Consider the following 14,921-nt stretch of genomic DNA (forward strand, 5'->3'; position numbering starts at 1 on the left):
TCCTGACTCAGAAGAACTTCCGATTTTCCTTTCCCTTTTGTACCTTTGCTGCGATGCGGATAGATGAAAAGGCAGAGGACGCTGGTTAAAAGTGTGAGCAAAGGGTGAAATATGAGGGTATTGGAGTAAGCGATGTAAAGATGATGCTGGGCCCTGCAGCATTCAGTCGGTGTCTGCATCATCAGGGCCAAGCATTGGCTGTGAAGTCAACCCCGGCCCTCATCCACAGGGAAAGATTCCAGCAAAGCAGCTCGGAATATGCCTGATGTGTGCCTGCTCGCAGTGGAATGGTTGAGTGGCAGCTCCGGGGAATTCAGGAAGCATCAAAAGTCAGCTTGGATATCAGGCATTTCAAAACACTGCTGCCTATTCCAGCTGCTGTGTGAAGTTTTCGAGAGAGCATGTTTTTCACTGTGTGCTGCAAAGCTTGAAGATGATAAAAAAAAAGCCAGCTTTATTTGCAGAGGCCAGAAAACAAGCAAATGGAATAGAGCATCATGACGACAATGAAAAACATTATCAAATAAAGGACGTGATTCCAAATTTGTTCATATCATCAACGGGCTCAAATGGGAAGCATCAAGTACTCTGTGTGGGAAGTAGGAAAAGGATTTGGCAAAGTTGGAGAGAAAAAAAATCCAGCAGACTATGAGCTAAAAGTGAATTATTCTAACCTCAAAACTAATTTATTCAACAGTTCTTAAGCTTGTATCCAAACCTTATTTTTTATGAAAGGCACAAGAGAATTGTATCCCTCAGTCACAAACCCTCCAATCTATTCTGTTCAAAAAATTCTGTTTTTCAAATGCACTGATTCTGCCACTGTAAGTTTCATTGAATGAAAGCAGCAATCCCATGATAGCAAAGGGATATTGTTATGTTTATACATCATGGAGAGTGCATTACCACGGCTGCTAACCGAGCCAATCTGATACCTGCCTCAAACTATGTGTTGTTTTTAATAGCTGTTTTCCGGTGTCAGCTGTTGCTCAGTAATAGTACACCCACCTGTGAGTCAGAAGGTCGTGCATTCTAACAACACTCCAGAGACTTGATAATCTAGGTTGACATTCCAGTACCACATTGAGGGAGCGCTGCGCTGCTGGGGGTGCCACCTTTCAGATCAGCTGTTAAACTGGGGCTCAATCCACCTTCCCAGGTGGATATAAAAGATCCCATGACACAATTTGAGGAAGGCCAGGGCCATGATTTTCCCACTGATGGGAGGGATTGGAAAATCCTGCCTCAAGGGATTTATCCCAGTGCCCTGGCCAATGGCCAATCTTCAACCAGCATCACTGAAACAACTTAACTGGTCATTTATCTCACTGCTGTTGTGGGAACTTGCTATGTCTAAATTTGCTGTCAAAAACTACTCTTTGGCCAGAATATTGCTGTCGGCGTGAGCGGGCGGGGCCCAACATGCCAACGCTGCAAAATGACGCGCAGTGACATCGGGCATGCGTCCCGACGTCATCGTGCATTATTTAGATATTATGTTCGGCGGGCGTGTGCCAGAGGCGGCTGTGAGCCTGCCGGACTGTCAACGGCCTATTAAGGCCATTAAAAAACCAATTACAGTAGTTATCAACACCGCCTGTTGGCGGGCAGGTGAAGAGCCCAAGCGGCCTTCCCGTTTTTCAGGAAACCTCATCAACGGGCGGGACGAGGTTTCCTGAAGCTTTTATAAAATTATTAATTAATTTTTGCACAGTTCACAAACACGTCCCAACTCAAGTGACACTGTCATATAAGGTTACATGTTTAAATAATTTTTAACTTTATTATATAAAAACTTTTATTATGCACTTAATCTCCATGAGGCAGCTCTGTGCCTCAGGCAGATTGTTGCACTCTTTCACGCGCGTGTGTGAAAGACTGCAGGCCCTGACCCTTCCTCCTCCCCCGCCGACTGCACAGGTCCAGCCGTGTGTCACGCTGGGCGGGCCTTAATTGGCCCGCCCACGTAAAATGGCGGTGAGCTGCCGATTGTGGCCCGCGATTGGCTTTGTGCCTGCCCACTCCCGCTCAGCCCACCTGACACAGATAAGTTTCTAGCCTTTGAAAGTGGTTAATTAGCTATCAAACAGATTCACAAGAATGATACCAAGGCATAATTGTTAAATTGTAAGGATAGGCTGCAGTTTGTATTAAGGTTGAAGGGTGAAATTATTGAGGTGTTTAAGATGATTAAAGGGTTTGATAGGGTAGATAGAGAGAAACGATTTTCTCTAGTTGGGGGGAGTCCAGAACAAGGGACCATAACCTTAAAATTAGAGCTGGGCCAATCAGGAGTGATGCCAGGAATCACTTCTTCACACAAAGGGTTTTGGAAATCTGGAACTCTCTCCTACAAAAAGCTATTGAAGCTGGAGATCAATTTAAACAGAGATTGATAGATTTTTGTTAGGTAAGGATATTAAGGTTTATGAATCCATTACGGTTCGATGGAGTTAAGACACAGAACATATGATTTAACTGAATGGCAGAATAAGCTTCAAAGTCTGAATGGCCTCCTCCTGTAGCCATACTCCTCAAGCACTTTGGGATGTCCTGAGGTTATAAAAAATAATATATAAATGCAAGTTATTTCTGAATGAATGAATTTCATGAATGAAAGTTAGCACAAAACTACCCAGTGGTTATATTCTGGTTTTAAGATCAAGGCTTTCAGGTGTTCTCCAGGGGCTGTGTTTTGGTATCTTAACAAAGACACTTTAGGTTGGGAAATGGAGCTCTCTATGCATTATTGTTATGCTTCACCATAGCTGGTGCATTCCCTGACAGGTATTCCTGCCTAAATCTATTTGGTCTCACTGGACTGACGAATGGGCGGCTTTGTTCATCCAGATGCCAGGATTTTGGCTCATACTATGGGGCCACTGTTGAGGAAAGATGTAGACCAGTAGGTCTTTCATTTCCTTGTGCATTACTGTGACCATAATGAAAGCAAACTCCTCTCCAGCATCTGCTCCAAACGCCTCTTCAACCTAACAAAGAAAGCGCAGCCAACCAACCTAGCACCAGCCCAACACAACCAGATTGACTGCCAAGCATTGCAGCGTATAAAGAAATTCTAGTAGTTACAACCATTCCTGTAAATACCAAGAGGAGCAAATGTACAGTGACACAACTAACTATATGATTATATGCAGAATACATTAAAACGTTGAGCACTGATGTCCATCTTCTATCATGGTTTGATTTTTTTGATGAGGTAAAACAGGGTCTGTACCAAAAGCCTTTAGCTGTACTCACAGTCAACAAGCTTTAGTTCACACTGACTAAAACTTGAATTGCAAATCAGGTGCCAAGTCCCAGATGGACACCAAAGTGAAGCTGAATGAGGCTCCCGGGCTCCAGGGGATCTCAGCCAGCTGAATTTTCAGTGTCAGATTGCGGCCTGATGCTGGATTCAGGCTGCATATACGCTCTGCACTGATGCTAGAATTGTGCTGTGAACTCACTCTCAAAACCTGAAGCTTTACAAGTACATAAATAACCTTATTGCAAATGTATGCACCATGATACCAAAAACCAACATATCGAAAGTTGACACCCTGTTAAAGCAAATTACTTTAATGGGGACATTAACTTACCAGGTAGATCACTTTCAGGCTGTTGTTGACTCTAATACTTAAAATCAGTGTTAATGGATTCAGCTTAATGTGGTGAAATGGGATCGGATGAATGTGATGAATACTTTTCATTAGATAATTTAAAAGGCTTCAATTGTACATAAAACTCATATCAGTCCTGCTGTCCCTCAATCTTATATACTTGAACATTTTACATCCATTAAATCTGCCACAGGAGGTCTTGTGGTGCAGTGGGTTGTGTCCCTGCCTCTGAGCCAGAAGGTCTGGGTTCAAGTCCCACTCCAGGATTTGGCCAAGGAATGTACATTCATAGCACGGCCAAAACAGGTTGAGTATCAACTTGTAAATCCTTTCAACACACGCCAGTGGCAGGTTGTAAGAGTGGGAGAGATTCCTGGTCAGCCATGTGATGGAAAGAAATTGGAGCCTCAGCCATCACTACCCATAGCTCTGGGCTACCACATATATGTAAAAGTGTATGTTGCCACAGCAACTTGGACTCCTTGGATGCTGGTGTGGACTAAATTGATGGCGACAAGAGGGGGGTTCAATTCCCATTCTGGCTGTGGCAGATTCAGGACCTGTCTCTTTGCCCTACCTGTGGTGGAGGTTGTGGCACTGTGGGTTGGACCTGCCTTTGGGCAGAGAACTGAAGAAGAGGATCTACAGTCACCCAGTAGCATCTAGCACAGTCCCTGATACTAGGAAGTGGAGCAGCTGCAAGCTGATATTATAAAAACAAAAAGCTAAAAGCTACTGCGGATGCTGGAAATCTAAAACAAAATAAAAACAGAATTACCTGGAAAAACTCAGCAAGTCTGGCAGCATCGGCGGAGAAGAAATCAGTCAACGTTTCGAGCCCTCATGGCTCTTCGGCAGAACTGAAGCATAGTTTCAACAAGGGAGAAATATAAATTGGTTTAAGGTGGGTGGGGGGGGAAGAGACACATTGAGGGTGTGGTGTGAGCAGATAATCAAAAGATGTCAGAGACAAAAGGGTCAAAGAGGTGTTGAAGGTGGTGGTCTTTGTCTGAGAAAAGTGCTAATTAAGAATGGAAAACAGGATATTCAAATTGCAGCTCTAGTGGGGGTGGGGTGGAAAGACTAAAGGTTTTAGTTTTAGATTTAAAAATAATGGAAATAGGTGGGGAAAGAAGAATCTATATAAATTATTAAAAAAAAAGGCGGGTGGGGGGGGAAAATAAACGGGGTGGGGATGGGGGGAGGGGGAGTTTAAGATCTAAAGTTGTTGAATTCAATATTCAGCCCAGAAGGCTGTAAAGTGCCTAGTCGGAAGATGACTGGAGGAACAGCACCTCATCTTCCGACTAGGCACTTTACAGCCTTCTGGGCTGAATATTGAATTCAACAACTTTAGATCTTAAACTCCCCCTCCCCCCATCCCCACCCCGTTTATTTCCCCCCCCCACCCGCCTTTTTTTTTAATAATTTATATAGATTCTTCTTTCCCCACCTATTTCCATTATTTTTAAATCTAAAACTAAAACCTTTAGTCTTTCCACCCCACCCCCACTAGAGCTGTACTTTGAATATCCTGTTTTCCATTCTTAATTAGCACTTTTCTCAGACAAAGACCACCACCTTCAACACCTCTTTGACCCTTTTGTCTCTGACATCTTTTGATTATCTGCTCACACCACACCCTCAATGTGTCTCTTCCCCCCCACCCACCTTAAACCAATTTATATTTCTCCCTTGTTGAAACTATGCTTCAGTTCTGCCGAAGAGCCATGAGGGCTCGAAACGTTGACTGATTTCTTCTCCGCCGATGCTGCCAGACTTGCTGAGTTTTTCCAGGTAATTCTGTTTTTATTTTGAGCTGATATTATAGGCTTGTCCAACCAGTCTGCACTTCCTGACAACAGGACCAAGATTGGGAAATAGGCAACAGAATATCACTCGAGCAACACTAACATCTGATCTCTTAAAAATTATTTGCCATAATAACAATGATTAAAATTTCCATGAAAGGAAGGTCCAGAATGAATATGATTCTGCAATTCTATAATTGATGTTATACACCCTGGATTTACTAAAGAATCTTATAATGAGAGAAGTGGTGGGTGGCATGAATTTAAAACACTGCTCTTTCGCATCTGATATCTGGCTTTGAATAAAAGCCTCAGGGCATGATCATTGTCTATCTTCAAAGGTACAAAGCAAAATGACTTTACATAGTCTCAATCCAGTTCCTACTGGAATTGAGCCAATGGGACAAGCTACCTATAATTCACCATTAATTGGCACACTCATATGCAAATGTTACATCGGTGCAGAGAGGGGTGTATTTTCTTTCAGATTGGGATTAAAATGCAGGTTTGGTAAATGTACTACAATGTACCATTGTGTGATACTGAATCATATAGGTCAGAAAGGCTCCAGTTTTAACCGCTGTGTTATGTCTCAGCTGGACTCAATAGCGCTATCCCTGGTCTCAGTGTCCTTGGGCAACCAAAGGGGAAACTAAAGCCTGCTAAGGTTCTCATTCCAGATCCCTATTCAGAGACCCTTGTTGAAATACATGTGCAGCACCAAGTCAAATCAAGGTAGAAGTCAGCTATGTTCCTCCCATGGTTGAATATCTTGCTCAAACACACTATCTGTACTCATGCTTGAAGCATGACGACTTGGATAACAATGACAATTTACATTTATATAGTGCCTTTAACATAGTAAAAAATGTCCCAAAGCGCTTCACAAAAGCGTTACCAAACAAATATTTGACACCAAGCCATGTCTTAGAAGAGAGGAGAGAGGTACAGAGGTTTTGGGAGGAAATTCCAGTGCTTAGGCAGCTGCCAATATTGCAGCGATTAACATTGGGGATGATCAAGAGGCCACAATTGAAGAAATGCAAAGATCTCAGAGGGTCGAAGGAGGTTACAGAGAAGAGCAGGGATAGATTTGAATATAAGGGTGAGAATTTTAAAATCAAGGCATTGACAGGCCAGGAGCCAATATAGGTCAGTGAGCACAGGATGAGCCTTCAAAAGGAAGGAAATAGGTGTACACGTTACTGTGGTCAGGGACATTTGAGTAATATTTAATCTGGGAAATAAGTGACCTTGTCAATTATTGCACAAGCTATGTTATACCTTGAGAGGCAAAAGAAAAGATAAGAAATAAAGTGTGTCAGGTCTTGTGATGGCACTTTTAGTTTCTTTGCAAACAATAGTTAGTGCAGTTCATGGATGAACAGTGAAATGAAATGCCACCCAGGCTCAGTAACCTTCTGCACATAAGTGAGCTCTGATGCATGAAAACAGGTGGAGATGGAATAAGGTGGCTGTTGGAAGAAAGGATCTATAACCTCCACTATTTTCCATATATAATAAGCAGAGCTTTTGTTGCATTTCAAAGGAACACAAATTCTCTTGAATGTATTACATTACTCTGTGGAAACATACACTCCACTCCCATAACAGTCCTTAAGAGCTGAGCATTTGTGCGTTTTAATGAGGTGGGTGTTGCACTGAATATCCCCAATAGTCCAGTCTTCAGATGGCGCAGCCTTGCAGCAGACAGAGAACTGAGAGATCTGTAATGAGGGTGAGGTCCAGTGTTATTTTATAACAGCAAGGCAAACAGCGTATTTCCTTCTGCATTACAGCAGCTTTTAATGGTTCATTTTAGAAGTGGTAAACTCAAGTCGAGTGATAAAAGCATTTGCAGCATGAGGATATACACGATGAATATGGTTACTGATCATTTCAATGGATGTATATTGGTCTAGAATTTTCTGGGAATATAGTGAGCTTAGTGCATGAATAACCCAGCAACCTGTGATGAGCAAGAGATACGCTGTAAGGTTGTGGCTGGATAATTTGCACCACTCCACCATTAGCTTCACAAAAATGATACATCCTGCTGTCAGCCTCTCCGTGAGTTTGAAGAAATTGTTGAGTTTGTGCATTAATTGAACTTATCACAGAAAGTTAGGGCTGGTACTTAACAATTTAAGGACCCTTTTAATGAGGAGATTTACATTCCTGCAATGCCGGTCACCTCTCCAGCCCAGGAATTGAAACTGTGGAGATTCATTCCTGCTTGTAGTAAATTGTTTCCAGAGATTTTAAAATTCAAGATGTTTTTAAGTATTTTAAAGTATTCCTTTTCCTTTCTCTCTTTTTTCTCACTCTCTTAACCCAACCTTTCTTTCCCTCTTTTTGTTTTCCTTTCTGTACCTGATTTGACTCTAATTCACCTGATTTCCTGCTCTGTTGTTCCTCTCTTTCATTCTTTATTTTTAAATCTGATTAGTTAAGGAGATAGAATGTTAGTCGCATCATTTACCAAGGCCCCAGGTCTCCATTAACCTCACTGCAGCTGCTATCACCTGACACTTCCAGAAACTTGTACAATAAATCAATTGAAGATTGAGGGAAAAAGTCTAACTAACAGGGCAAAGTGTGAGCCTCCCTCCAGCAAACCCTGGGCCAATGTAAGGAAAAGTTCCACACCACAATTGTAGAAGATTTATAAGGTTGAAAGTCTCTGTGCTCGAACAATGTTTTCCCATGTTTTGCTAAGTTTAGAATATCGTGTCTGAGTCTGGGAGGTTGACAATCATCAAGGTAAGTGTGAGGGGTGAGGGTGATGGCTGTGATCACATAGCGGGTACTCAGTATGACACAGGACTGTAATATTTTTGTGGGGCCTAGAGGTGCACACCTATTACTCAGGATCCCAGAAGAATAATTCCAGAAGCATCGCTTTGGCACCAATGCACATCAAATGGCACAGATTCCATCCAGTTCCAACCTAAGATGGTGATCAGGGTTCTAGGATCCCCATTTCCACACTAAAAAGGCCCGACCAACTGAAACAGGCAGGCACTTTGATACCTAATGTTAGGCCCACTTCAAAATGGTGTCAAAGAAGCAGAAGGCTGCTGAACCCCTGTTAACTCCACGGCAAAAGCCAATCAGAAATGGCTTCTATCTTCTAGCTCACCAGTACCAAAGTAAACAAGGGCACACTGCCGCGTTGCATTGGTGACTCCTTTGCTCAAATGTTTATTGAGGTTTGGTGAAATGGTTTTCAGTTAGAAACATTCTTTGTCCAGTGTGCAGGAAGGAAAATCCCATCAGTGAAAAGGACAGTGTGAGATCACAGAGGATTTCCCCCTTACAAATCGTGCAAGCTGCCCTTCATATAGTCAAGAAGGCATTGCCTTCACTTCACCTGGAGAGAGGAGCAAAATGCAGCTGCACCACTGGAACATAGGAAAAGAGCTGGCCTTTCAGCCCCTCTAGTCTGTTCCACCATTCAATTAGATCAGGGCTGATCTGAGAGAGGGAAGAACAGGATGTCAACTACGTAAACAAGCTGCTCTAAAGCCTGAACTGTGCAGAGACAGAGACAAGCTTTCCTGTTGTCTGAAAAGTCCAGTATTCCTAAGTAAGTTGAGGATGTGTAGCTCAGTCTTAGAGGACTGGTTTTCTTCTAGGCCCACCTTCTCCCTAATGCAAGGCTTGCTCTCTGGAACCATGTGACTGGGGCAGCAGGCTACCACTGGGTTCAGACTGAACAGCCACAGAGAGCATGGACATCTCTTCCGACATGTGCTGATGATGGCACAGCGCAACTCCAGCACGCGCTCAAAGGGCAATATACAACCCCTTGAGCCTGTTCTACCATTAAATCAAATCATGGTTTGTCAAAGTTAAAATCAGCCCATTACACAACATATAATGGAGACGGTGGTGTAGTGGTAGTGTTGCTGGACCAGTAATTAGAACAGGCTAATGCTCTGGGGATATGGGTTCAAATCCCACCATGGCAGCTGGTGAAAATTCAATTCAATTAATTAATCTGAAAGATAAACCTAATCTCAATAATAGTGACCATGAAACTAACATTGATTATTGTAAAAACCCATCTGGCTCACTAATGCCCTTTAGGGAAAGAAGCCTGCTGGTCTGGCTTACACATGACTCCAGGTGCACAGCAATGTGGTTGACTTTTAACTGCCCTCTGAAATGGCCGAGCAAGTCATTCAGCTCAAGGAAAGTTAGGGATGAGCAGCCAATGCTGGCCTTGCCAGTGACACCCACATCCCATGAAAGAACAAAGAAAATTAATACATAAAGACTCCAGTAAATATGAACTTGTCCACGTATCAAACATCCTCTTTCTGTTTTCGCTCTCACAAACGCTGCATGTCATGCTTTCTTTGGCATGACAGGGAAATTAGACAAAGGCCATTCATCCTGGGTCAACAGTACATTAAACTTAAAATATTCACCTTGCTTTACTGATTTATATTGTTTTTCTTTGAATTAAATAAAAGAAAAATCATCATTTTAAAAATATACACCAATTTCACACACTTTTTTTAAAGAAACGCATTCATTGCTTACGGATCTACTTAGCAGTTTCAGATCAATTCCACCGATTTAAATTCAACCAGCCAGTGAGTTATGCTCAGGCAACTTAACTTGACAATAATTTATGTGAATACAGTGTAATCAACAAATTATAGGCATGAGGTACAAATTTAAATTGAGTATTCCACAATTCTCATGACCATGCTCTGCTAACCCCACCTAATAGGTCTCAAAGTGATAATAAAACATTGTGTTGCACGTTGTTGAATATCACAATAATGAATCCCTCCATGGTCTCCCCCCTCCCTGCCTCTGTTATCTACCCCAGCACCACTGAGATTTCTGAACTCCTCAAAATTCTGGCCTCTCTGATTTTAATCACTTCACCATTGGTGGAGGTGCCTTCATTTGCCTTATATAAAATTCTGACAGGGCTGTAGAGACTGGGTGTGGGGATGATGTTTCCCCTGGCTGGGAGTTTTGAAACAAGGGGTCACAGTCTCAGGGTATGGGGTAGACCATTTAGGACTGTGATGAGGAGAAACTTCATCACTCAGAGTGGTAAACCTGTGGAATCCTCTACCACAGAAGGCTGTGGAGGCTAAGTCATTGAATATATATAAGGAAACACTCTAAAGGTATCAAGGGGTATGGGGAGAGTGTGGGGGTACGGTGTTGGGATAGAGGTTCAGCCATGGTCACACTGAAAGGCGGGGCAGGCTTGATAGGCTGAACGACCTATTCCTGCTCCTATGTTTCTAAGCTCTGGGATTGTTTCCTGAAACCTCTGCCTGTCTTTCATTTTTAAGATGCTCCTTAAAGTCTACCTCTTTGACCAAGCTTTTGGACATTTGCCTTAGATGTCTTGGTGTCAGATTTTGCTTCCTAACACGCCTGTGAAGCTCCTTGGGGCACTTTACAATGTTAAAGATACTTTCCAAATACGTGTTGTTCTTGTTGCTGTTGATTCTTCATTGAAAAAGGACTGACTATGATGGGTATGACCCCTTTTAAGAGTGGTATGGCCTTGTGGCTGGGGAAATCAGTCAATAATCAATAATGTTATGGCATAACAAGGATATTTGTTATTTAACAGTTTAAAGGGAATTCTGAAGGCTGGGGCTAAATTCTGCCCCTATTTTCAGCATTCACCTTTCAAATAGTGTAAGTTAAACAATGTGCACAACAGCAGTGAAATTTCACTGGTTAACCTCTATCACTGTCTCCACATGACACATATTGGTTCCACCTAGCCTCAAATCCTGCCTCACTCGAACTGCTGATCTAAAAATTCCAGGCACTTATCTCAGGATGAATCAGGAACAGACCCAGACTGATAGATATCCAAATCTGATTCCTCCCCAGTGCAATAATCAACCATTAACAGCAGCGAATAATCTCACAACTCAGTTGGTTATATCGGAACTGGAGGCATGAATAACGGCCAAATGGTGAGCTGCGAAATCAGCCAGTTAAGAAACTTACACACACGCACAGGATCAGAGAAATACAGACAAACACACACAAATACGCACATACACACCACAGAGTCAGAGATGCCCACACACGCACATACACACACACACAATCTCTCTCACACACACACACAATCTCTCTCTCACACATGTACATACACACATATAGAGTCAGGGGTGCACACTCTCTCGCACACCAGGCTCAAACACACAGTGTCGCACACACAAATGCACAAACCGACTGAGACACCGAAACACACACATACAAAGCCTCTCTCACAGGCACAGACTCAGAGACACATACACAGTCTCAAAAATATACATACTCTTACACACAGTCTCCCACAACTCACACACACACAGCCCATACTAACTTGTTTGTGTCACAGAAAGATTGACCTGATATTACCAGCATGGATGTTTAGAATCTTCAGTAAGCGATGTTTGGGACACACTGCAGTGAGGCAATGCTACTAGTAATGCTGGGGGTTCTCGGGGAGGCTGTGTTACACAATACGTGGCTCAGGCTTTCTCCATTTTCAGCACTCTGCTTTCTGCTCTGGTGAATTTCCTCACTTTCCGGCTGTGGTTCTGAAGCTATAGACACATCCATTGCCCACTCCCCCCCCCCCGCCATCCACCAACTCCAACTACCCCTCACAACCTCCAAAAACATCCACCACCTCTGTCTGCTCATCACCATCCTCCCCCACACCCGCCACTAACCCACAACTTCCATCACACTGATTAAGCCCTCCTCTCGCAGGCACCTACCCACCATTCACGCTGCACTCCAGCACCACCACTCCCAGTCTACTTACAAACAACCACCCACACTCAAAAAAAAATAACAATCTGACCCTAGCGTTGCTCTCAAAGAGCCCCAGCTGGGATCCTGAAAGCTTTCACTGAACAGTTAACACTTCACCACTCAGACTGGGGAAATCCAACTCTCATTAACAAAGAAAACGAGGTGACAATGTAGACTTTCTTCCGTCCCAGGTGCCGAACAATGATTTCCCCTTGAGGTGGGGAGCCGTATTAGTGGGACAGAGTGTATGTCAGGCAGGGTGCAGGAAATTGTTAGAATCCCAGCTCCCTGTAACCTCCCCTCCCCCTTATTGTCCTCCGAAAGCTCTCCCTGCTATCTTGACGTCTCGCAAGTCCCGTTTGGATGAGGGAGGATGTGACTCGCAGGCAAAATGGGTTTGAAATGGCTTGGGGAAGGAGGAGGAGGAGGGGTGGGATGTGAAGCCCACATCTCCCCGGAGACCCTCATTAGGAGTCTCATTGAAAGCAATGTGTTAATGAACTCTCAGAGTGGCGACATTGAGGCACTCCTCAAGCTGCTCAACAAGCGTCTCGAAGGCACTGGTTGCAATAATGAGGCCATCCACGCTTCTTCAGAGAGAAACATACCAAGCTTTCCGATTAAAGGGAGCGGTAAGGGGTGGAGGGGCTCAAAAAAAAACAAATTGTCTATTTACGTCCTTAAATATTCGTAAAGAGAGATAGGATGGGTGCTTTGCTGATTCCGAACTAGCGGGACTCTGCACTAAACACTGAGCTGATAAGGCGGGGGAAAAGTGGAAAGCGCATAGCGAGCAGAAAGAAATGATATCAATGCGTGTTATACCTGAACCCCCAGCGTCACTCTCGTTCAGGTTCTGGGTGCTTTTAAAAAGGGGAAGCTGCCTTCCAGAAATTGAGCAAATACAAATCATGTACAATATTATATTGTGGTCACATTGCCAGTAGTCTCGGTATTTCAAACACTAATGAAATAGGCAGAAAAACAATAGCCAGGAGATGGAATGTAACAATGAAGTTCCACTAAGACATTTGTACAACACAACGTCTGTGGTATTAACATCCAAATGATACTCTATATAATCACCAGGTTCACAGGTCACCATGATATTGTCGAAACAGCATGAATCACTTTGAAAGATGTTCTTATACTGTCAGCGCGATGCTGCCCATTGTTTAATATGGTGAGGTGTACAAGGGCTCTCCTCGACCCACTGTATGTGTTAACTAATTTATCACCCAGACATCCCGAAAAGAACATTTTCACCTCATGTACATGTACAAAAAAAACCATAAAAGCGGTTCTTGCCGTTCCCTCATCTCGGAATGTCTCAAATTCTGGAATCAAGTCAGTCTCTAACTGCCCTCATCCATCCACCTTGTCCCGGAATATATAGCTTTTCAGAACCCCTGCACACACACACTGACACAGACAAGATATTGACACACTCTCACAAACTGACACCCACACACACAAATACACGCACACACTCCCATGCATCACACATTCACACACACATCACAGATATCCGCACACAGGTAGACACACACACTGTATATCACACAAACACGGACACTCACAGACACCCACACACTTACAGTCACACACCGAGATTCACACTCACACAGATACACAGGCATTCGCACACACATCACACAGATACGTACACTCACAGATACACACACAGGCATTCACAGAAAGATTCACACACACATTCGCACAATGATACACTTTTCCCCCCTCACACTTTCTCTCTTGCACACACATTCAGCACAATCTGCAAGAGTTCAGTTTTATTTTTACGAGTCACCTAATTAAGCATCGCTGGCTGCCCCTCCAGTCAAGCTCCGGAAAGTGCCGGAGTCTAAATAGGAGAAGGGGGTCCCATCCTGGGAAAAAGCGAACGAAACCCGAGGTAAATCCACCGGGCGCGCAGAGAATTCCAATCCCTTAGCCCCAAAAACACTGCATTGCAGCTGCAAGAGAAACTGGTGCTGGAAAGGGAATATAACCGATCAACATCTGTTTGCAAATGAATAATACAGATTACTTTTGAAAAAAAAACTAATCAGTCCTTCTCCAAAAGCACTGGGAGACTCTGCTGCAACTTTTTTTAAACATGCAAGTTTTGTTTTAAAACAAGACGAACAATTGCAAGGCTGCAAACGAGGGTAAATCACAGTGAATAGCAGGAGAATTAGGGGAGTTGTTACCTTCCACAGCACCGACTGCAGACAGCAGGCAGAGGATGAGAATGGGAATCATAGTTTTGGATCCTGCCCGGGGGGGTCTCCTCCTGCTGCTGCTGGTTATATTCCAGATTGCGGAGTGCCACTCTCCTGCCTCTGTGTACACTCACATTGCAGCTTCGGCAGCGGCGGAGCGGAGTTCTCGCACACAGAGCGGGGTCTGGGGAAGGCTGGCACCCAGACCCCCAGCATCAAACCCCTTCCAATCACCGGCTCTCATTGCTCCCTACCCGACCAATCACCAGCCGGCCCAACCCACAACTAGGGCTGGCAAACAGGGGGGTGGCTATGAGAAATAGCAAACTTTGCACTATTCAAGGAGCTGGGAGTGCAAATAAAAGTGAGATGGCACTATCTAGTGGGAAGGAAGGGTACTGCACACTCAAACTTTGAGGATTGGTGTGAGTATGTGTCTGTGTGTGGGTGTATGTGGGTGT

At 43.7% G+C, this 14,921-nt stretch overlaps 1 protein-coding gene across 1 annotated transcript in view; it reads right to left on the bottom strand.

Annotated features, from left to right (window-relative positions):
- Nucleotides 1–14,623, bottom strand: part of LOC144693664 (ephrin type-B receptor 1) — a 540,104-nt gene extending 525,481 nt beyond the window's left edge. The window contains exon 1 of the mRNA XM_078563531.1: nucleotides 14,449–14,623. Coding sequence (XP_078419657.1) covers nucleotides 14,449–14,500 — 52 coding nt within the window. The 5' untranslated portion in view covers nucleotides 14,501–14,623. The remainder of the gene's footprint in view (nucleotides 1–14,448) is intronic.
- Between the last annotated feature and the right edge of the window lie 298 nt (nucleotides 14,624–14,921).

The sequence above is a fragment of the Cetorhinus maximus genome, chromosome 19 (genome assembly GCF_964194155.1).
Source record: "Cetorhinus maximus chromosome 19, sCetMax3.hap1.1, whole genome shotgun sequence".
Classification (NCBI taxonomy): Eukaryota; Metazoa; Chordata; class Chondrichthyes; order Lamniformes; family Cetorhinidae; genus Cetorhinus; species Cetorhinus maximus.